The following is a 23976-nucleotide window of genomic DNA, read 5'->3' on the forward strand; positions in this document are numbered from 1 at the left end:
CGAGCGTGGTGGGGTCGGCAGTGTAACCGCAGAGCAACGAGAAATAGCGGGCCGTGTGTTGCTTTCTGAGACACTGACTCTCCCTCTTTGCCGTTATGGTTTCTAGACGTGGTCAGCGGGCGCGATAATCTCCAGAATCAAATCCTACTCCTTCCCAAAGCCCGGCCACAGAAAGGTGCTCGAGGGTCCCCCGCTTGCTGCCCCTAAGTGGTGGGGCTGACCCGCAACCCCCGCCCCTGCGCTGCTGTGCTCTCCGCCTGCCGTGCGTGGCCCCGGGGGCAGCCCGCGCCCGGGTGCTCGCCGCGCTTTCCATGTGGGTGCTGGTCCCCGCCGCCCGGTCCGCCCCCGCCAGCCTGCGCTCCCTGCTCCGTGTGCGCTTGGACGTCCCCGGGTCGGCGTGGGAGGTGGGAGCCTCACGGCCGAGAATCTTCCGCGAGCCGGCCAAGTGGTTTGTTGCCAAAATCACAGGTTGCAGAGCATGGTGGTTGATTCTGTGAAGTTCGTGCTGATGGGAGGGGTGCTGAGGTGTTGTGGGGGCTGCACAAGGGGCTCCTCAGGCTGTTTATCGCGTGGCGACCGAGGCCCACGACACCCGCATCGAGGCTGTAGATGGCCAGCGCCATCTTGAATGCCACTCGTACAAAGACAGGCGTGGAATTCGAGGGTTAGACGTGCCTTGTCTCTTCAGGAGCCGTTCACGTTGGCCAGGGATGCATTTTTGTCTTTGGCGTTGATTGAATTGTAAGGGGAAAATCAAAGAGTTTTTAATGATTTTTACTTCTAATGAACCATCTCTGTGCACACACACACACACACACACATATATGTGTGGTTGCTTTTTTTTCCTTTGTACTGTTTTCATTGGTGGTAGAGAGTTGATTCTTTTGTTCATAAGTCTTTCCATTTTCATACCAGTTGGTATTTTTTTCCCAACATTTCAACCACACAGTTGGGCATCAACTCATGATGCACGTTGCCGAAAGTACTTGCTAGGAACAACAGAAATCAAAAGCATAGATCCCTGAGATTTTATTTAGGAAGAATTTTCCAGGTGGGCAGTCACACGCTGGGTTCCCCCAGTCTTGTTGGCCATAGATCAGAGAAGAGAGTTGAATGTGATGGTCGAAGGGCAAGTTCTCTGGTAGACGGAACGGAGTGGCAGACTGTTTGAATGTCACGTGGCCAGGCGGTGTGGACCAGCTCGTGGAACCTCAGCTAGGATGTGGCAGGGCTTTGGGGGAGCTGAAGTCAGGGCTGCCCGCGCCAGGGCTGGCGTGTTAGGAGTCAGTGACCAGATTGTCAAGGTGACACATTCTCTATGTCCGGTGCCCCTTTGTCCCACCACTTGGTGTTTGCTTGAAGCCACCAGGACCAGTAGGTGATTGAGGCCGTGGCCCTGAGGAGGTCAATGTCCAAGACAAAACTCTCCGGCCCGCGTGGCCCAGGACCCCCGTCGGCATGTGCCCCTTCCCTTGGGAGAGGGCTCCACGTGGCCGCCAGGACTGTGTCTCACAGGCCCGTAGCCCCACAGGAAATAGGGCAGATGGCGCCCATAGGCCGCGGTGATACAAAGCATTTTCTGATGCTGGGTGCATTTCTATCAACAGTCACCTTTTCGAGGCTGTAATTACAAATTTAGTTCAAATTAGTGACTTCGCGACCGTGGTTTGGCCGTCAAACACAAGATGCAGGAGTGTTTAACCGAACGCGGCATCAAGCGTTTCATAGAACATCTCAGGGCAGGACGTGCGGCCTCCACGGTGCCTAGAACCCCTCACTCGCCAGCTTCCGTGGCCCCTCCACGCCCAGGGCCTGCGCGGCAGCCGCGGAGGAAGCCCTGTAGAGTGGGCCACACCGCTTACGTTTTCATTATTCCCTTTGTGATGTGCCAGCGCGCAGCCCCCCACCCACGTGCGGTCCCAGACATGGGCGGGCTCACCGTGTGCGACCACGTCCTGCGCGTCTTAGTTCTGTGGCTCTAAGTGCAGCATGCAGGGCTCCTTCAGGGAGCACGACCACTTAGAGATTTGTGTGCAAACAGACACACGCACACGCTGATCTAGGTACATATATGCCACACGTACACCTACCTATTTCTACACACACACATCTCTACAGGCATGCACCCACACATGCATAACAGGTTGATCACAAGGACTTGCTTTAAGCATTTATAGGGGCCGACTAAGCAAATCCCGTCTCTGTGGGGCAGACCGTCAGGAAGGGCAGATTGGAGCAGGGTGGAACCTCTCGGGCATGGCTGAGGTTGTTGTCCACAGCCAGGGGTCAATATACCCTCCACCTTTCTCTCTTTCTCTCTTTCTCTCTCTTGGGAAAGCCACAGCTCTCCCCAAAGGACTCTCGACTGATTAAGCCAGGCCCACCCAGGATAATCCCCCAATTTAAACCGACTAATTAGGATTTTAGTTATATCTGCAGAATCCCTCCACAGCAGTAGCGAGATGACAATTTGACTCCATCATGGAGGACCAGCGCTCAGGCTAGCCACGTGGACACATCAAAATGCCAGGAAACAGTAACCCCGCCTGGCGAGGAGACAAGGCTCGCCACCACCCCATCACTGTCCCAAGCAGGCTGAAGCCAGCTTGCATCACTCGCAGTGACTAAGGAAACACCCAGAAAACACGTAGTCGATGCTTACGCTAAAGGAGAGCATGTCTCTTTTTCCTACGCTACCAGTATACCAGCAAGACTACCTAAAGATAAAGAACTATCATCAAAGGAGATAATAAACTGGGAGTAAGTATCAGTCATGATGATACACATGCAAGGTTAAGATCCTGAATATATAAAGAAATTCCGTAAGTCAATAAAAGTTTAAACTAACAGGCAAATGGCAGAGGATGTCAGTAGGTAGTTTGTAGTAGAACAGAAATAAATAGGAAAAAAATGTAGGAAAACGTAAACATAGGAAAATCTGTTCCATTTCATAATAAGAGAAATGCAAGTGAAAACTAGGTGCCCTGTTACGTCCATCTGTGAAATGGACCCAAATAAAAAGCGACAGGATGTGCAGTGAGGGTGTGGTGAGTAAGCCCTCCCACACTTGGCTGGAGAAGTGTGATATGATGCGGCCTCCAAGGAAGGCAAGTGCACAGCATCCGTCCAACGTAAAACCACATACGGCTCCTTAACTGCAATTTTGTCTCTAGGTGTGTGGTATTCCTGTGTGTCTGTGTCTACGAAAGTGTTTATTCCGGCACTGTGTAACTGACAATGTCTGGAAACAAATGAGAAGTCTGTCATTGGGAAACAAACCAGTTACAATAAAATTCATCGGGTGAGAGGCAGCTGAGGTCTAGGATTATTTCCAAAGCCCAGTGTTATTTACAAATAACGGATGTGTGCTGATAGAATGTAAAATATTCTGGAGGAAATACAGAACCACAGCGGTAACAGTACTTACTGTGGGAGCACGAAACAGGGGTGTCAAGGAGACTCACATTCCACCATAAACCCCGATGTGCCTTTTTAAATTCGTACCTCTCAAATTTCATCAATTTTTTAAAAAGAGAATTACATATTAGAAAGTAATGAATCTGATTAATACTATGAATATACTTTTCTGGCAAAAAAAAAAAAGCTGTTGCCTATTTAAAATTATAACAACTTTGAAATATGTGTTGAATTTTCACACGTACCAAAAAAATCAACAAAGAAGGATTGCGTGATTTAAGTTATGGATTAAATTTAGTTTAATTGCTCATCAGAAATACTTTAGGAGAGCTGGTGTTTATGTTTTCACAAATAGCAGAGGAATTATGTATTAATTAAGCAGTCACGAGAAAGGAGTTACAGGAATTATGTCAGATATCCCATCTGTTTAGATAAGGTGCAAATGACTTTCTTGAGTTTGTTAATTCGATCAGCATACATACATAGTTGTTTTTTTTTTTAATAATTCAGACACAAAAACGACATGTCAGAACTTGAATTAATTCTAGCACGTGGGTAGTTACTGAAAAGTATGTTTTGACTTGAAGAGGATTGCTAATTAGATATTAGAGATTTCATAATAAAACCTTAAGGGCAGGTCTATTTTAAAATTTTCCTTAGAGGCTGGGAATACTTCCGTCCTTAAAAGTATAAATGAAGTCAAGTAGCGAATGTTACTCTTCCCTGCCCTCCATAATAAAAACTCAAGGGCGGGTCTATTTTAAAGTTTTCCTTCGATATTAGGAACACATTTCAGTTTGCAGTTAAGCCTGGCCAGTGAGAGATCAGGGATCACAGTTTAAGACCTAATTTGGTCTTATTTTTAATGACTGTGGAGTGCCCTGTTTTTACCTCAATTTATAGAACTTAACAAGGACCACCTGGTCTTGGGGAGGGAGCCCAGGAAGGGAGCTAGTGCCATCTAGTGGTGGCCTGCGGGTTTGACAAGCCACGAAAATGGGAAAAAAATGCAGCTGCTCACATTCCATTGACGCCTTATTCTCTAGGCGGAAAAGGTGATGGTATTGATTAGGGCAGAATAAATCATCCAATATAAAGCAGAATAACGGCAGATGCTATAATAGGCCAGCAATGTGTTTTTCATTAAGTTTTAACGCTAATCAGTACGTTTGTAATTTAGCATCATTCTTTGCAAAGTCTCCAAATTCTCTTCAACTGAGCATTGGATCCCAGAGGGTGTTCGGTGTGGTTCTGCTAAGCGGCACATCCATCGAACACTCTAGGAGAGACGGAATTGTGCTTCGTAACTTCACCGTCATCATAACGTCACCCCCGCCCTGTTGACTGGCACAACAGAAAATCTCCCATTCTCCCGAGGGTCGTGCCAACCTCTGTCCCGGCGAGGTGACACAGGGGCCCGGACAGGGAGCAGATGTGGTTACTGAGGGACTCGGCCAGGCTGGGAAGGCTCGTAATGGCATGGGGTCGGCGTGACCTTCCGAGGGAGACCCCAGCCCGTCTCCTTATCCGTAGGCCCGGCCGACGAGGGGTGAGCACCGCGCGGCCCACCGGAGTGCACTACGGCTCCGCGTGTCCAGCACCAGCAGCTCTCACTCACTCTTGAGGCCCTGGTGTCTTTGTCACTCTTTTGTGCACTCCCACCTCTGCCTGAGAAGTCTCCCCACGGGCTTCCAACGGCAGGTCATCGCATTCTGGCTCCATTGGTGAAGTCCTGCTGCTTCGGCAGAGCATTCGCTCAGGGCATTGCAGCAGCCCTGGGGTAGCCTGTCCTCGGTGGGCACAGGGCAGGTCTCAGGGTCCGCAGGAGGGTGCTGGTGTCTCTTCTTGCCCGTGACAGCCGGCCCTGGCGTCCTGAGGTCGTGTCTTTGGATCTCAGAGATTCCTGCTTGCAGGGAAGATCAGAGACCTTGAAACGATTGTGTATCTGAACCTTAAAAAAGGCTTTTAAAAAATTGGATACTATTTCCACCTTGGAGTTTGATTGTAGCTGAACAGAGGGTTGATGGGAGGCCTTGGGATTCCCAGTCTCTCCGAGGACCGTTCTGTCGAGCCAGGGTAATTATCTCCTAAATGAGAAGTGGGCTCACAGGACATCCAATCGTCCTGTAATCACAGGCCAGTTTTTGAAAGAGATGGGTCGTCATGTGGGATTATCCACGCCTATTTCCCTCCGTTAGTGCAAAGACTGGAGAGATCACTCATTTCTAAATCACACTGACTTACACTTCCCATCTCCCAGTTCCAAGACACTAACCCCATTCATACATTCACATTCATTCATTCATTCACTCACATGTCAGTGTGTGCTTGCCACATTTTTTTTGAGCTCTGGCGGACAAGGAAACGTTCAGATGCAGTGAGGGCACGACTGCGCCCATGGGCCTTAGGCTGTTTTTACTCCTGCTACGTCACAGCCCCTCCTGTGGCTGTGGCAGGAACGTGATAGGACCGCAGAGAGAGGCGGAGAAGTGCAGCGAGCGCCATGTGCTGACGGAAGAGCGGACGTCCCGTAGCCCAGTCATCAGGGACTTTGTGCTGTGAGCAGATGCTTGGTGGCACTCGGCAGAAGAAGGAGGTCCAGGTTTTGGAGACAGGTGGTGGCCGAGGTGCCTTGTGACTCCATTATTGTCCTTCTGGTTCCTGGGCCTGGGACGTCAGGAAGGCAGACGAGGACCCTGTGTGTGCTGCGAACATGTCACCATGTCCAGTGAAGCTTGACGTCTCTGTGTCTTTATGTTGCTCCAAACCCGGGCAGCGTCTCATGTCTTCGTGGCCAGTGTTTGGGCCCTGCTAAGGCGGACGGCTCGGTGACCCTTCTAGTCAGCTACACCAAAACAAACAAAGGTCTGAGTTGTGATTTTTTTCCCCACAAACCAAACGTAGTAGGAATACCCTGTGTTAAGTGGAGGGGGCGAAGGCAGGCCAGGAAGACTCGAGAGAGACTTTCAAAAGGGAAAGGTGGTAGGGCTGTAGGGAGGAGAGCCTCCCCACCCCGTTACTTCATCATGTATACGAATGGAGATCAGATCATTCATCAGGAAGGTGCCCTCCGGCGTCCTGTCCGTGGAGCTTGATCTCCATGGAAGTTCGGAGGGAACCAGGACCCCGTCGACACTTTGGAGTCAGGGAGTGGGGCAGGCAGCTGGTGGATACTGTGTTTCCTCTTACGTAACTTCACATGACATAAAATTGAACGGAAAGGGTTGACAGAGGAAAAGGAATCCCAGGGGGCGTGTGTAGGTGGAAATGGGATTTGAAAGGGCCTGTGAGCAGGGCCCCTCTGAGACCTTGCAGCCCCTTGAACCGCAGGGACCAGAGCTCCGTCTAGCCCCCACGGGGTCCAAGCAGTCGCCCGAAGAATGAGATAAGCCATGGTGGTTTTTTCTGTCTCTCTCCATGATGCTTTCCTTGTCTTCTCCGCATAAGTCGAAATGTGATTATTGAAAACAAAAGTCATTGTGCAGATCGGTTCCACGGTGCATCGACGAAGGAAAGTGACCCTCTGTCCTCTGTGTGCTTCAGGCCTCCTCGTCCACAGGGAACCGGCCCGAGAGCTCCGTGACCTTCAATCCTTATGAGCCAGACCGGGGGCCCTGGGCCACGGACAGAGGTGAGACACGCACGGTTACGTCCCCGGCCATTCTCGGCACAGCAGCGCCGCCTGGCGGTCACGCGAGCTACCGAGCGGGCTCGCTGACTCAGCCCCGCACCACGGCTTAGCAGGTGCAGCTGGGGGACGGGTAGCAGAGGTCCCCTGTCTGTGCCCCGCGGCGCTCTGGTGCCTGACGTGGTCTCCGAGGCCACTGCAAGTGAGCGTCCGTGTTGCAGCCTCACGATGGCTCATCATCGCGCTGATGGCACACCACGTGCGCGTGTCCGAGATCGGGTCTTTGCGGAGGTGTGCGTGTGCGTGCAGGACGTTTCAGCGGAGCGGGTGGGAGCGCGTGGCTGGGCAGGACTGAATCAATGGCTGGGTCCCTGGGATTCTAGATGTGCTTAGAGAATCGCAATGACTCTGGAACCACGAGAGTGTGCGTTTCAGGGAGATACACCGTCCACGAAGCCCGTAGCCCTCGACCAGACTTGTCAGCAGCGGGACCTCGGCAGGGCCTCCTGGGGTTCTCCGTGTGACTCCGGGTTATATTTTAATTGGTGAACTTGGTCTGTTTATTGCTACAAAAACGACCCCCAAATGTAGTCGCTTAAAATGACAGCTGACATTCAGTTACGTCCTACGGGTCGGGAGTTTGGGCCAGGCTGGGCCGCGGGGGAGGCCGCAGGGAGGCCGGAGCACAGGGCTGGCCAGCATCTCTGTCTCCACGTCCACGGGCCTCTCCATCGGTCTCCCCTCGAGGCTGGCTCGGGCTTTCTCACAGCATGGAAGGCGTCCAGGCAGCAGGTGTCTGACGCTCCACAGCCAGCTTTCCAGCCCACGGTGTGGAGAGGGTGCACAGTCCTTTATAACCTCGGTGACTCTGTCACCAGTGTCACTTCCAATGTGTTCTGTTGGTTGACACAGTGACGGAAGCCACCGGGGGGGGGATGGTGGCATAGACTTCGCCCCTCAATAGAAGGAGCGTCAGAATTTTCAGACAGTGTAAAGCCATCCAGTAGGGAGGCCTTCCCCATCCTCACCTCTGTGCACATTCGTGCAAGGACGGGGTCGAGTCCCTTGGGGATGAGGGGCTTTTTGCTGCCCCCTAACAAACCGGAAGAGACCGTGCCCTGAGTGCTCACTGGCACGGTGACTGTCCAGGGTGACCAAGGTCTGGAAAGGTGAGGTGTGACATAGGAGCAGGAGCGGGAGACGAAGGGATTTTCAGCAGGGACCCAGCCCCAGGGTCTGTGTTTCTTGACCGCACTGCAGACGCGCAGAGAGAAGCCATGCCCATGGACACCGAGGTGTACGAAAGCCCCTACGCCGACCCCGAGGAGATCAGGCCCAAGGAGGTCTACCTGGACCGCAAGCTGCTGACCCTGGAGGACAGTGAGCTGGGCTCTGGGAACTTCGGGACCGTGAAGAAGGGCTACTACCAGATGAAAAAGTAAGTCGTGGCTGCACCGCCTCACGGCTCATTCTCGCTCGAGCTGACGTTCTAGAAACCACCACACTACATGCATCCTGGGCATTTAGTCCCAAACACAAAACCTAACCCTGCACGGCTGAATCCTGTGTTAACGGTGTAGGGTCGTTCATTTCCGGTACAGGTACAATGAAAGCATTCATTGTATTAGCTTTGTATATACAATTATATATATTAGTTTGCACATAGGAAGTGTACCCCCTAGAGCATTAGAAAGTAGAAACAAGCAAAACGTAATAAAATGAGAACACCTGTTTGTACCACCCGGATACCCCTCCTGTTAACTGACAGTAGCGTCTGTATATTATTTGGGTCTTTCTGTGCACACACATACACACATTACACGCATCTGCTACTTAGTTAAAATTTAGTTAAATTACTCAGTGACAACGACACAGCATTTTCAGGTATTTTATGTTATTTTTTGAATCGTGTCTCATTTCTCTTACCCAGAAAATTCCTGATCACGGACCTCATTAGTGTAATTATTTATTTGCTTTTTCCTACAATTTCAGAAAACGACACGTACCATACAATAGTTAGAATTGCGTGTCACTGAATCTCTGTACCTCATTTGCTGTTTAGAAGGCATCCCGCGGAGTGGTCAGTGAGAGTGCCGGACGCTACGGTCCTGCGAAGCATACCCTATCTCTGAGTGTGTACGCTCGAATGACTATGTTACTGATACGAATATAGTTGGGCTTAGTTCTTGGATGTTATTTTGAATTATAACATTTCACACAGGTTTTTTCTTGAGTAGGTAAATTTACAAGTGTCAGGAACGTAGGCAAAGCACGCACAGAAACTCGTGCTTTCCATCCCGTTTTTCTGGATGCGTGTAATTGATAGATAGCCTCATTCGAAAATCTACGCATGCACATCACAGTCATTTGTGAAATGAATATAAATTACTCTGCATTAAGGCGTAAACTTCCTCAAATAGTTTGTGACACTTAAATTCCTTGCTTAATTGAATATATATTAACACAGACATAACTACGGATACGTCATTTCAACTAGAGGGTTTGGGGAGAGGAGAGGAGATGTTTTTAACCATGAATGTGTATTACAGTTTATCGAGTACTCATTCCCTTCTGCTGAGATGACCTTATGGTTTTTCTCCATTATTGTGTTTATGTGGTGAAGGACACTGATTTTCAGATGTTAAAGCCATTTCGCCTTCCTGGAATAAACCCATCTTGTTTGTGCGTTAGATACCCATTCTTTTTTGTAAATCACTGAACTGAATTTACTAATATTTCTCTTAGAATACTTGCATTTATGTTCACGAGAGAGATCAGTAAATTATTTTCTTGGAAGTTCCTCTGTCTGACTTCCGCATCAGGGTAATGCTGCTGCCAAAGGTCAAAGTGAATTGGGAGGTTTCCTTCCTCTTTTCTTTTCTGGAAGAGGTTGTAGGTGTTTTTTCTTCCTTAACTACTGGGAAGAATTGAGAGGTCTCTCTTGTTCCTTTTGACCCCTACCTCACACCGTACACAGACCCAGTTGCAGGTGGATGGTAGGTGGAACTGTGGAAGAGTAGCATGATGCACTGTCTAGAGAGAAGTACTTCCATGATTGCAGGAGGGTGAGGGAGGCTCCTGGGGTGCTCGTGTGAGAGTTACAGCTTGCATTCAGTGTGGAAACACTTGTTAAACTCCACACTGAAGCAGTCTGGGTTTTTGTAAACGTATGTTAGACTTACTCCATTGGGCTCTTCTTTTACCTGTCTTATTGGACAGTTGTGCTTTTATTCTCCCATCTCGGAGTTCAACAAAGGAGATGTACTTCCTGCGCGTGTGGGAATCCTATCACAGAGAAATGCACTTTTTTCAAATCATACAGAGTTAAGGTCCACTCATCTATTTAAGTCCCACTATATCGGAATATTTTCAGGAGGTCAAACATGACCTCTGGGATGTTTTTATGAGAAAGTGAAAAACAAATTTTTGCAAACTTGTGGAAGCTTGCTTGAACTTGTCAACGCTCAGTTTTAAAAAGTGTTTTGTAAACTGCGAGCTTTAGCAGCATACGCTTTTTAATTCTGCATCCAGACGTTCACTTGTAACGTATATCAAAGGAACGCTATATTCACACACATTACAGATAATCTGAGACGGCAAAGCTGAAGATGTTGCAGGAATCTGTGATGTCACAATTTGGGAGGTTTATTCGAAAATTATTTACATATCGTACTATTTACGCTCTGCTTGCTTGGAGCATTTTTCAGCACGTCCTCATTATTTGTAACTAATGCCGCGTTCCTCTCTTTGTCTATGAAACGAGAGCGCACGGCCAAGCTATCTCCGTAACACCATTGCTAGCGCAGCCATTATGCGTCACGGAAGGTAATTCCCTAGAACTTAGCCACTCTGAAAAGTTTCTGACGTGTTATGATTTCTTACGCAGAGTCGTGAAGACAGTGGCTGTGAAGATTCTGAAGAACGAGGCCAATGACCCTGCTCTTAAAGACGAGTTATTAGCAGAGGCGAACGTCATGCAGCAGCTCGATAACCCTTACATCGTGCGCATGATCGGGATATGTGAAGCCGAGTCCTGGATGCTGGTCATGGAGATGGCGGAACTGGGGCCACTCAATAAATACTTACAGCAGAACAGGTGCGCTTAGGTCCTGCAGAAGCCGATGCTGTGATAAGACAGGGCCCCCCTGCCCGGGGTATGTCCTCGCCTGATGGCTATGTTGGCCCACACTCAGGGACCTTGAGGGAGGAGGGAAGAGAGTTCTAGTCTTTGGATCAAATGCTCTTTTAGCTCCTACTGTGCTCAGAAAAACTCCAATCCAACAATCTGGTCTTAGTCTCCTTCGCTCACTCTGTATTGCCCAGTGATAGAATCAGCCTTAGACTATCTTGGCCGTCAGTCTCTCCTCATGGGGCAGAACATGCCTTACCTAGTGAGAGAAATATTAGAATAAACATTTTTAAAGAGGGTAACAGTGATTGAGGTCTTATGTGTCTGTCTGACCTCTACGTTCCCAGGAGTAAATCTGAAAATATCTGTTGCTGTTAATGGGTTACAACCATTGGTGGGCGATTCACGCTGTGAATCATCTACAGCCATTGTTGAGATGGAGGAACTCACATGGAATAAGTCTTAATAATAGCCACTGATTACTTTGTACTCTACTTAGATTGTGTCTCTAATCAGCACAGGAGGGAGGTGCCATTAGCCCCACTTCACAGGTAAGAAACTGAGACTCAGAGTTGATTTTGTTACCTGTCCAATGTTGGAACAAGGATTCCAACCAAAGCCTGGCTCTCCATGAGTCAGGTCTGTCCACCCCGTTATACTGCTTTTCATGCAATTCAAAGCACACCTTGAAAATCGTACCAGTTGAATGCCAAGACAATGGTGCTCAGTTTTGAGCAGCTGTAAGGTAGCAAGGTTGTTTCTCACCACTTGTTACTCTTAAGAAGAATAGAAAATGAGGGGATCCCTCCACTTACATGAAGAGCATGGTTGGTTGGTCCCAAATGGACTGCTGTCCGCCATCACTAATGACACATCTGTAACTTCCAGGCACGTCAAGGATAAGAACATCATAGAGCTGGTTCATCAGGTTTCTATGGGAATGAAATATCTGGAGGAGTGCAATTTTGTGCACAGAGATCTGGCTGCAAGAAACGTATTGCTGGTTACTCAACATTATGCCAAGATTAGTGATTTCGGACTTTCCAAAGCACTCCGTGCTGACGAAAGCTACTATAAGGTAGGGATCACTTCGCCGGCACACAGAGCAGCAGGTGGTGAGAGTCTGAAATGCAAGTGTTTGTGTTCTTTATTTGATTATGATAGGGTTTCAGGAAGCAATTTACCTGTCAAATAATGTTCTTTGATTATATTGTTTTAAAAAATGAAAATACTCTAATATATCACAACTTGGGTTTCCTCCGAATAGTATCTTCCAAACTATATTCCTGGGAACAAAAAGGAATCAAGATATTAATTGATAACTCCTTTAAAAAAAAAGAAGAAGAAGAAGAGAATTCCTTCCTTAAATTACTTTGGAAAAATGTGTTGAACAGGTCGATTCTTGCAGGATTTCTCAGAGCCCCTCCCTGACCCCCAGATGAACTGATAGCAACTAAAAGAAGGGAAAAACATAAGAAAGCCTCATAGGAACTCAGTCACAGGGTGTATGTAGAGTCTATGTTGATCAACTGGAAAATGTAATGGGAATGGAGCCCAGATAGTGAAAGAGGGAGCCAAGAACAGATTTCCAACTCTCCAGGTCCCTGGGAGTATCCAGCATTCTCCGAAATAGACAGCAAATCCTGAAGCTCTCACCCGTGGATGGCAGGATAGGGGCCGTGGGATTGCCCTGAGCTCCACCGCCTGGAGTGCCTGGTCCCCCACTCACCACCCGCTCGCTTCTCTCTGAGACGGCCGCCATGCGTGTGGCAGATGGGGGCAGCGGTCTTGGTCAGCAGGGGTTGGCATCGAGGATGAACAGCAGGAGCGGAGCTGTGCAGGAGTACTCCACTCCCCATGGAGAAGCTGGCCCCAGAGCAGAGCCCCTTCAGAGATGAGCCACCATTAGAAAAGCACCGAGCGAGCCCTTTATAGACACTGCTGGGAAGTGACACAGAGGAAACGGCAGCCTAGAGGGACAGCCACCGCACACGCCAGAGAAAAGTAGGCGTTCCGTCTGGAGGCGCCTAAGAACACACGCTTCATCGTGATAATTAAAGAGAGAAGAAAATCTAGACTGAATCAGTGACTCAAAGAGGACAAAGAGAAGTTGAGATAACAAATCGTCCCCAAACTTAGTGCATTAACACAACACCAAGTGTTAATTTACTCACAGTTCTGCAGTGTGGGCAGGGCGTGAACTCATTTTATAAAGCCAGCATTACCCGGATCCCAAGGCCAGATAAGGACAGCACCACAAAAGAAAACTACAGGCCAAAATCCCTGATGACATAGATGCAAAATTTCTCCATAAAATACCGGCCAGCTGAATTCAACAACACATTAAAAGGATCATACGCCATGATCCAGTGGGATTTGTCCTGGGATGCAAGGATGGTTCAACATCTGCGAGACAATAAATGTGGTACCCCGCCTTCACAGAAGGGAAGATAAAAAGATTACGCTCATCTCAATAGATGCAGGGAAAGCATTTGACAGAATTCAGTGTCCTTTCATGATGAGTACTTTGAACAAAGTGGGACTAGAAGGGACATGCGTCAATAAAGGCATATATGACAAGCCCGCTGCTCACATCAGACTCAGCAGAGGAAGACTGAAAGCTCTTCCTCTAAGATCAGGAACAAGGGAAGGATGTCCACTCATACCACGCCTACAGTATGGAGGTTCCTCGAAAAGGTAAAAATAGAGCTACCCGACGACCCAGCAATTGCACTAGTAGGTATTTATCCGAAGGTTACAAACATAATGATTCAAAGGGGCACCTGCACCCAGTGTTTACAGCAGCAATGTCCACAACATGTGGTTAAGAGGAAGCATTAAAAAGTAAAGTACGAAACACATGTCCCGAGCTTTCCTAACTCCCAAAAGGTATACATTACCTATCTGTACTTGGATATAGATTTTTCTGGAAAGATTCAGAAAAAATGATCAAACATGCCCATCTCTATGGGTGAAGATTTGAAGTTGCTGGAGAGAGACTTCGCTTTTTGACATACTTGGGATTGTCAAAGGATTATCTTTGTATCACCTCAAAATTCAAATTAAAATTGAAATAACACCTGTGACTATATTGTTCGCAAGTTTGCAAATCAGAATCTAAAAATAATGCATCGCGTGACTGAGACAGAAGTGTAATCAGAGTGTCATTTAGAGACACCCATGGTGCCTGCGGTCTCAGAGCAATGTCCCTGGCTGGCCCCTGCTGACCTACCGTAGGGCAGCCCACCTCCCTCCCTCCCTCCCCCCGAGGGTGCTTGTCAGCCTGACCTGCACAGGGGGCAACAGGACTGACTTACGCACTGAGCTCCAAGGCCCAGAGGAAAGGGTTTCTGCTGGGCACAATTTAGATCTCTTTACTACCCCTTGCTTTTTTAAATTAGAAAGTTTAAAACATTTTTGGAGCTCTTGGCTGTCTCAGTTGGTGGCGCATGTGACTCTTGATCTCAGGGTTGTGAGTTCGAGCCTCACACTGGGTGTAGAGATCACTAAAAAATAAAATCTTTGTAAAAAAAGAAAAGTTTAAAACATTTTTACAGCGATACTAGCAGTCTGCGACAAACTAATTAACATTGGTTTAAGACCGTAGACAAGCACCTCGTGATAGTTAACCCTTCTTGGGAACAGCCTAGTATTTCTTGGAGCACAACCATGAAGGTAACATTCAGGCCGGACTCTTGCGTTGTCACAACAAGCTCCATGAAGCCGTTGAGTAGAAAAAGACAAAAACACACAGGAAATACAGCCTGAATTCTAAAAATATGATTAAATCTTAAAATTTTACATTTTTTAAGATTTAAATACCTATTTTTAAGATTCGGACCAAATACCCCCATGCACACGTGCACAGGGCATTTTGTGAGCCATTTAATTCCTGGTTTGTTTTTTTTTTTAATTATTGTGGTTAACAAACATTAATTTTATTTGTTGTTAATTTGTTGACATAAATTCTACCATTTGCACTGTTTTTAAGTGTGCAGTTCAGTCATGTTACAACCACCTTCCAGAATTCTCTGTCACTCTGTCCTCATTAGACAGCTCCTCCCCCTGCCCCCCTCGAGCCCCGGTCCCTGGCAGTCGTCGTCTCTGTGACTTGGACCCGCCAGGGGCGTCAGGTGAGTGCTTTCATGCAGTGCTGGTCCTGTAGGGACTTGGCCGGCTTCTGTCACCGAGCCTGAGGTCCTCGGGCTGCGTCCGTGCCGTCCGTGCGTCAGCGTCCCCTTCATTTGAGGCCCGGTGATACTCCATTGTGTGGATAGCGACCTGTCGTTCATCCCGTCCTCCGGCCATGGACGCTGCGGGGGTGGCGCGCACCTTTTGCTGCTGTGAACCTGGCGTCCACAGTCCTGTTGTCACGAGGGTGTCTGTCCACTCTGCTTTCAGGCCCAGACCCACGGGAAGTGGCCGGTGAAGTGGTACGCTCCGGAGTGCATTAACTACTACAAGTTCTCCAGCAAGAGCGACGTCTGGAGCTTTGGCGTGCTGATGTGGGAGGCGTTCTCCTACGGCCAGAAGCCCTACCGGGTGAGCCCCTGCTCTTTCGGTTCGAGCAGCAGGGAAGCTCCGATGATCGTTACAGGACGCCGAAAGTCACGAAGTCATAAAGTCCGGGCTCCCTGAATCTTTCACTGTCTTTTGACAGTGAGTGGTTATGACCTCGGTTTACTCTAAACTGAAAAAAATACATGATGTTAGCTGAACAGCGTACTTAGTTTCGTTGTTATTACCCATATAAATAGGCATAAAAGGCACCCAAGTCGGCATTATAATTAGAGTGGAGATAGAGATATTTAATCCTGGCTACTTCCAGGATTGAACTGGCAGTTCAGTTAAATAGTTTAGATTTTTTTAATCAAAATATGCATACCAAACAGTGCGCATGTGCTAGAATACAGCTTGTGAATTTCCACAGGCGGGTGTGCCCGGGAAACCAGCCCCCAGATAATGAGACAGAAGGCCCCCATGCCCCCTGCACTCACAAGCTGTCCCCCAAGGGTAACCGCGTCTGACTCCTAGATCATGCGTTAGGGGCTCCTGCTTGTGTATTTTTATAAGTAAAATCGTGCAGTTTGTACTTTTGCCTCTTTGGGGCGGGGGTAGGTCTCATCTGTTGTTAAGTTGTGTAGGGTTGTTTTGCTGAATGCTGCCTTTAACAAGCTCGGGGATGTTTTGCATTTTAGGGCATGAAAGGAAGTGAAGTTTCGGCTATGCTGGAGAAAGGGGAGAGAATGGGGTGCCCCGCGGGATGTCCGAGGGAGATGTACGAGCTGATGAAGCTGTGCTGGACATATGAGTGAGTACCCAGCATGCCCTGCAGTGTATGCAAAGGCCCTGGGGCAGATGGGAAGGCCCTGGAAAGAAGCACCGCCTCTGCCTTTTCATGAGCCAGGGCTGTGCTCCCTGCTAAACAAGGAGGGATGGGGTGCCTTGCTTCCCAGACCAGGCACTCCTATCCTTCGGTCTACAGAATAAGTTTAGACAATGAACTCTAATCCAGGGTGTCAAAATTTAAGTGTAGGTGGTACGAGCTGGGGGTGAGGGCGGCCAGCGTAGAAAGACGTTGCGGGGAGTCTGGGCGGGTGCCGTGTCCGCTTTGGGCAGTAGCGGGTGGAGAAGGTACTCAGCAGGGGAATGAACCTCATACTTGCCTGATTCCTGACCACCTTTCCACGCAAGAACCTGGGTGTTGTCCCGGTCGCGGGGGGATCGGCCAGGGGAGCACTTCACCAGAAGTGACTCAGACGGGCGGTGGCCCTCAGCGTCTGCCCAGCGCCGTCCTGCGTCCTGCCTGGGGGAACACACGTGATGTTGTAGGCAGGTGGTGTTCGGGGCAGCTCAGCCAAAGACACGCATCAGAGCCGACAGTCGGGGGCGTGGCCTTTGACCTTGGCCGGATCGGCAGCCTGTGAGTGGGCCGTGGGGAACCCCCGAGCTTGGTGTCCGTGTCTCTGACCCCGGTGTGTGCCTCTGTGCCCTCGGAGCTCTGAGGGGCTGCGGGTCTGTGATCTGGAAGAGCCGTGTTCTTGCCCTCCCGTGGCTTTAATACATCAGGTCAGGTTTGCTGTCGGAGACACGGGCTGATGGAGCAGGAGCGTCTGGAGGGGGAGGAATATTCCAGGTGCTTTCAGATGCTGCCCGGGATTCTGTAACTCCCCGAGGACCATCATCCACCACAGTTAGGAGAGGAAGTAAGGAATGCTGTCATTATCTAGAAGGGACCCGGGGTCAGCCCCCAGGGGAGCGGGCAGATGTTTCCCTGGCTGATGCTGTGGACATGGTCCAGGGAGAGGGCCCTTGGCGGGGGTCCGAGAGAGCCGCTGGGGACAGTGCAGGCTTGTCCGGGCATCCAGCAGGCACCGTGCACCCTACGCGGCTTTGGAGACCCTGCAGACTTGAGGAGTCGCTGGGAGCTAACACTCAGGTTGGAAATGAGCTCACAAAGCCTTCCCGCCATGCACTTGGGTCCCAGCCTCTGGCCTAAGCGACCTCTCCTTCCCAAGGACACTGGGTCAGGTGACTCCAGCAGCAGGGCGAGGCCACGGGTCAGGCGCAGCCCTGGGGAGGGCACTTACTAGAAGTAAGTAAACTTCTAGAAGAAGTAACCTTTTCCTGTGGAAGGTTTCACTTCCTTGGGGAAGAATACACTTGAAATCATTCTGAAACACATTTTTTTTTTTTAAGATTTTATTTATTCGACAGAGAGACGGCCAGCGAGAGAGGGAACACAAGCAGGGGGAGTGGGAGAGGAAGAAGCAGGCTCATAGTGGAGGAGCCCGATGTGGGGCTCGATCCCAGAACGCCGGGATCATGCCCTGAGCCGAAGGCCGACGCTTAACTGCTGTGCCACCCAGACGCCCCCTGAAACACGTTTTAAAAACCTGAAATTAAAATCATCTCTCAGGGAGATAGTTAAAATTAGTGTTTTGGCATTTAATGCTAAGACTGACACATTTATTTCTGTCTGCTCTCCTTTGTGTTTGCCAATGAGGAGGGCAAGGGTGGGCGGGAGGGGGCCCAGGGAGGGGGCGGGTGCGAGGGATGCCACCTCCTGCCGCAGCCCCCGCTCGGCTCCGGTAGTGACCCGACATGGGGGGGGGCAGGAAGAGGGGTTCTGAGACTCGGTCTCAGTGTAAGTAGTTAGACGATGTGCCCTTAAATGGCAAAGCACCGTTTTCTTGGACATGGCCACCAAGGAGCGCTCAGGCACCAGGAGATTGTCTGGCAGCCGGGTCCGTGCCCAGGGCCCTCAGGGTGATTCCTGGCCAGGGTGGCCGTGGCGGCTGCATTCACTCAGCCATCTCTGCAGTCCCACAGTGTGTCCCGGAGCGACGTTCCGAGGATTTTCCAGGGTGGGGGCCGGAACCCCGTGCAGGCTGACGTCCCTCCTGGCACTCTCGCTTTGCAGAGGGGAACAGGGCATTCCGAGCAGCACCTGCAGAGGTCACGCTGAGGACAGGGGGGCATGTCAGGGCCCGGAAGGGGAGATGGGCCCCAAGGAAAATAGGGAGCAGTGGGGCTGGGGGCTTCAGCTGTGTTTTGCAGAGTCAGTGCATGCCTGTAATTAGGGATGCCAGTGGGAAAAGCCCTTGCAAATCGGGAGAAGTTGGGTCTCTTCACCCTGAAAAATGGGCTTCTGCTCAATGGAGAAAATTTCGGGACCTTGAGGATCTCTGAGGTCGGGAATGACCTAGAGGGAGCTCAAAGTGCTGCTTAAAGATCAGTAAACCCGAGCAACGGGGTGACATTGCCTGGACCATCTCGAGGCCTGCCCCTGGCTCCCTGCCTTGCTCAGCACCAAGTCTGTTCCCCGTGAGCGCCCCATCCCCTGAGCGCCCCAGCGTTCACGCGGCCCGCGCTGACCACTGCAGGTGCTGTGTGCAAGCCCTGTCCCATCACCCGGGGCGGGGTCAGCCAGCCTCACCGAAGGCCCAGGCCCCGTCCTGCTGGAGCCTACAGTCGAAGGGAGGGGCCGCCAGGCAGTAGACAAGCTAAGAGTCCGTGTGCTCCAAGATGATGAGTCCGATGGTGTTTCAGTGCTGAGGACATGGCCCAGGAGGGGGTCGCACACGTGAGGGGGTCTTAGAATACCTCCGGGGTGCAAGTGCTTTCTCACTCAAGGAGACGTAGCACCTTCCCGGGGCGCAGAAGCACATGGAGTTTCCAGAACCTGGCGGGTTCAACGAAGTGAATACAAACGAGCCCTGTGTGTTCAGCAAGCTCTGAGGCTTCTGTTGTTGTTGTTTCCTCCGTTCCAAACAGCCAGCTAGATACATGATAGATGGACAGACAGATGATGGACAGGTAGGTAGGCAGGCAGATGGTTAGACATAGACACACTTTGAGATTGGTCACTGACACACGCTACCGGCCGCCCCCCACGCGTGCAGCGGCGGACACTTTTCTGGTGGAGGTCACGACCCCGGGCTGGCTGGAGGACTGGGTGTTGGGGCGAACACGCCACAGATCAGCCCCACGTAAGCCATGATGACGTGCTGGATGGGTGTAGGGGATCACAGGCGCCATCTTTTCCTTAGCGGTTCACATCGGCCTCCGTTGGGGAGTGGAGTTCCACCTGAGGACTGCAGGATGAGGGGCAGGGGTACAGGCAACGAGGAAAGAGGGGCCACTGGAGTGGAGTGCAGGAAGCCCCCCAAGGCCTGGGGAGGCCGATGCAGGCAGGTGGGGACAGGCAAGAAGCTCGCACACGTGTAGGACGCTTGGCCACACCGGCTGAAGGTCAGCATTGCGCTCAAGTGTGGAGGAGAGATCCCCTAGGAAGCCGGACCCGGTGTCCTTGCCGAGGGCCTCTCTGTACCCCTACATCGGTTTTTTTGCTTGGTCCCTGGCTGCCGGGTGGATGGAGACTCAGGAGCTCCGTGCACTTGGGTCCCCAGAGCTGGAGGGGAACGTCCGGTTTTGCAAAGATGATGACGTTCTTTGACTGTAGAAGGAGGGAGGCTGTCCATCTGTGTAGACACGGGTTCCACCCATGCTCCTGCACCCGGGCTTGGCCACCAGCCCTCCTTGACCACAGCTTGGTGGCCAGAGGCATGGCCCCCACCACGATGCCCGAGGTGGCCTGTGTCCCCAGCCATGACCGCAGACGGCTGATAAATTACAGCAGTCCATTATGGCTTTTCCTTCTCTTGGAAGCTGTAGGTGAAACCATTTATTCTGATGCCATTTGACAAAACCCATGTGGGTTCTGTGGAAACCACTCTCCCCTGCAGTGGTGAGTGATTCTGGGTCCCGGTGAGCCCGCCCCCTGGTGCCCTAACAGACCCGCACGGAACCTCTAGAAATTCCAGTCTTCTCCCAATGTAACCTCAAGTTCTCTTTCACTTTCTGGACAACTTTACCCGTGGGCAGTATCACCCCAGATCCCACCACATAAGCAAAATAACTTCCACGCCGCGGCGGGCTCCCCCAGTTTCAAGAAACACTTCCAGCGGATGCCGTCGTGTGGGAGAAAGCAGAGACGTCTATAGAAGTTCATGCGCAAGTTACACACTGTTAGAGACGTGCCCCCATCGTTACTCACGTCCTCACTCACCCCCACCAGCGACACAAAGGATGGCGTTGCTGTGCCGCGGTTTGTACTAGGGCCTGCGTCTCCGCCTCGTCATGCCACGTTTTGAGTTTAATGCGAACCTGAATCGACAGCACGTTTTCGGAAAATCCAGAGCTATCTGATTGGGGGGGGAGGGGGGTTCAATTGTGTCCATCTATTTTTAACAAGATTCGGAGTCCAACTTGAAATACAGGCCGGGGACCCATCGACCCACTAAGTATTTTCAGGCACGTTCTGTTTTGCTAGGTCACAAGGGCGGTCTCCGACCCGGGGCTCCAAGATCCCGGCTCTGAGAGCAGAACGTGTCCACCTTGAGGGTGGACATGAGTCACGCGGGGTGGGGCGCTGCGGGTCGGGCGGGCTCTGGGGCTTCTGGTGGCCCGGTGCAGGGAGCAGGGCTCTGCAGGGGCCCCCAGGGGCCGTGGCCACAGCACCTGTCGCGGGGGCTGGATCACAGCGGGGACAGACAGTAACGCGGGTCTTCCCTTTCCAGGGTGGAGAAGAGGCCCGGCTTCGAAAACGTGGAGCTGCGTCTGCGCAATTACTACTATGACGTGGTGAACTAACGGCCGCCCTCCCGCGGCTGCCCCGGGGCCGGGAGCCCTCAGAGCAAAGCCCGGCCAGCGCCAGGATTTTGAGCGTGGCCACCTCTCTGTGCCGTCAGGAGAGCCAGCCCCGTGCGGGTCATGCCCGTGACTGTGGTCCCCAGAGCCTGTCCCGGAACACGCCCTCCGCAGAGCGCACCGTCCCCGAGGGGCCTGGGAAGAACGACAACAGGATCCGACCGTGATTCCTTTGTGTTTCTCATCTGTGCAGTTTGCATGGCAGGTTCCGTTCAGGATCCGCGTCGGCATCTGAATATCCAGCAGCCCGGAGGCGTCCCGGGGGCCCCTGCCCCGCCTGCCGTGCAGGGATGGTGAGCGGAGGGGGTTTGGCTGCCTCCGGATGTTGGTTCCGACCGGTCCAAAGACTGAGCTCTGCCACCGAAAGCTTTCCTGGCAATGAAAGTGCTTTGAGGCTTCGAAAAAGAAAATTAAAAAAAAAAATCAAGCTGGACCAGTACAGTTTCTAAGCGTGTGCCCAGTTAAGGGGGGAAATGTCTGGATACTGCATTTGCTCTGTGCATTCTGAGACACAGATCCACGGGAACGACGGGGCTGTGGGCATGAACTGGCTTGGCGTGCCTTCCCCCCCGAGAGCCCACACACCCTCCTGGGACAGTCCTTGCATGGAGGTGTGGAGGGGGAGGGTGTCTGTCCCCTCGGGCCTGAGCGAGGACAGACGGTGGGTGCAGCAGGCTGTCCTCTCCTCAGGGAGGTCCAAGCTCCCCTCCCCTAAAGAGACAGTGTGGCCAGAATCCCCGACTTTTCCTGTGGTCACGGTGGGGGGGGGGGACGACAACCTGGAGGCCAAGGTCATCTACAATGAGTTTTTTGAAGTTTGTGTTAACCCATAATAAAGCCACAGACCCTGAGCCTCGCCACAAGTATGGCTGAGTGTGACTTTGGGGTGAAGATACGAGACCGGGGATTCCCTGCTCCCTAGTCTCATGAACCCCTGAGTCATGTGTGAGCTACACCAGTCATCAGCCCACCTGGGCCAGTTTGAAAGTCAGAGGGAGTGAGCTGTCATTCTTAGGTCAGCTGAGCCCCGTAAACTCGGGCCGTCTTAGGTCCTACCTGAGACATTTCAAAGCGTACGTCCGGCTTGTTGTTGGGAGTTGTCCCTTCTCGTAACAGGGGAGCCAGGCATGGAGAGAGGCCATAGCGGGCACCCTTGCTCAGCCAGAAGGAGACATGATTCACTCATGGAACTGCTGGGAAGAAGCGTGTAGAACCCACCCGTGCTTTTTCGGAATCGCGCTAGCTGGTGGATTGATCATGTTGTTAAAGAGAGGGTCCCGGCGTCCTGAGTGGATACGCAAAACCGTGGCCACACACATCAGAGTCCCTGAAATTAGAAAGCTGAGCGACAGGATCTCTGCGGTGGGGCCGTCCGTAGATTTGGAGTCGTGCGTGCAAGGGCTGGACGGAGCGCCAGGGACCTCTGAGCGAGAGGCTGCGTCTCTGGCAGGGCCGCACGGGGAAGGCTCGGTGATGCGAACGCGAGCAGTCTGGGAGGTGAGGACCCTCCCCGAGCACCGGCCAGGGCTGGACTCACGGGCACGCCGCCCTCCTGACCGCGCTCTCTCCCCGGGCCTTCCCCTCTGCTCCTTGCTCAGCACGAACAAGACGGCCTCCCGGACAGACACCCTGCTCTGGCCAGCACCAGTCACTGCCAGTGCCATGCACACCGTGTCCCCACTGTGGGAATGGACGTTCCCATCACACACAGTAATCCATTCTGTAGTGACAGGGACTGCTTGTGGGTCTCATGGGAGCGTGTCCCCATGCGGGCTGTGGCCGGCCGTGGTCTTCCTGCTGGATGGCGGCCTCACGGTTCCCCCAGCCCAGTGACTGCCGCCCCGCCTGGATGTCCACGCGCAGAGGTGACTGCCGGGTCCTGCAGGCACCCCCCACACAGCACATGCCGCCATTTCAGAAGAATGACTTCTTGTCACTGGACTTTTTTTTTTTTAATGTGACTTTTTAATAAAAATTTTAAATTAGCTTTGTGATGATGTTCATGGATATTATTGGAATGTTGTAGGTCGCACCGTCAAATAAACAGTGTTAAACAGCATCGTTAAATGTGAAATGTGGTTGTTTTTTTTAAATGCTAAGTGCCCAGCTGAGTCCTAAAAAGATGGGTGCACGCAGATCCCTGGGAGCGGGTCCGGGAGCTTCTGTTGGGCAAAGGCCTGCTGGGGTCTGCCCACGGAGGGCCTGACAGCCCGCCTCATACCCTCAGGGAAGGGGGGGTGATGGTCCCAGAACTCCCCAGGTGCCAGAGCCCGGCTGGGGGTTGTGGGCTTTCCCTTTCAGCGTGAAGACAGCTTATGGGGCATTGGGGGCCCGGAGGCATTCCAGAGCCCCATCACCACCTGTTTTAAAGGGGGTCGCGCACGCACACTCACGCACTCCCATCCACGTGTGCACACACCACATGCCTACGTATCACTCACAGGTACACGCGCACACCACACACTGAACCTTACTCCCAGTGACCCCAGGGCGGGGCAGTCGTCCTGCCACCGGGATGTGCTGCGGACTGTTTTCGTCTCTGCCGCCTCCTCGGGCCCAGGGCTGAGCGTCAGTGCCTCTCCTGGCCACC

At 51.7% G+C, this 23976-nt stretch overlaps 1 protein-coding gene across 3 annotated transcripts in view; it reads left to right on the forward strand.

The window, feature by feature from the left end:
• Positions 1-23445, forward strand: part of SYK (spleen associated tyrosine kinase) — a 75156-nt gene extending 51711 nt beyond the window's left edge. For 2 of the 3 annotated variants that reach the window (XM_045772409.2, XM_045772410.2), the window contains exons 7-14: positions 107-175; positions 6961-7048; positions 8306-8483; positions 10932-11141; positions 12063-12252; positions 15576-15716; positions 16373-16485; positions 21257-23445. In XM_045772409.2, coding sequence (XP_045628365.1) covers positions 107-175; positions 6961-7048; positions 8306-8483; positions 10932-11141; positions 12063-12252; positions 15576-15716; positions 16373-16485; positions 21257-21329 — 1062 coding nt within the window. In that variant the 3' untranslated portion in view covers positions 21330-23445. The remainder of the gene's footprint in view (positions 1-106; positions 176-6960; positions 7049-8305; positions 8484-10931; positions 11142-12062; positions 12253-15575; positions 15717-16372; positions 16486-21256) is intronic. The other variant, XM_045772411.2, reaches the window with a different exon arrangement.
• Positions 23446-23976: the final 531 nt, after the last annotated feature.

The sequence above is a fragment of the Ursus americanus genome, chromosome 34 (genome assembly GCF_024610735.1).
Source record: "Ursus americanus isolate L20-20 chromosome 34, mUrsAme1.1.p, whole genome shotgun sequence".
In the NCBI taxonomy this organism is placed as follows: Eukaryota; Metazoa; Chordata; class Mammalia; order Carnivora; family Ursidae; genus Ursus; species Ursus americanus.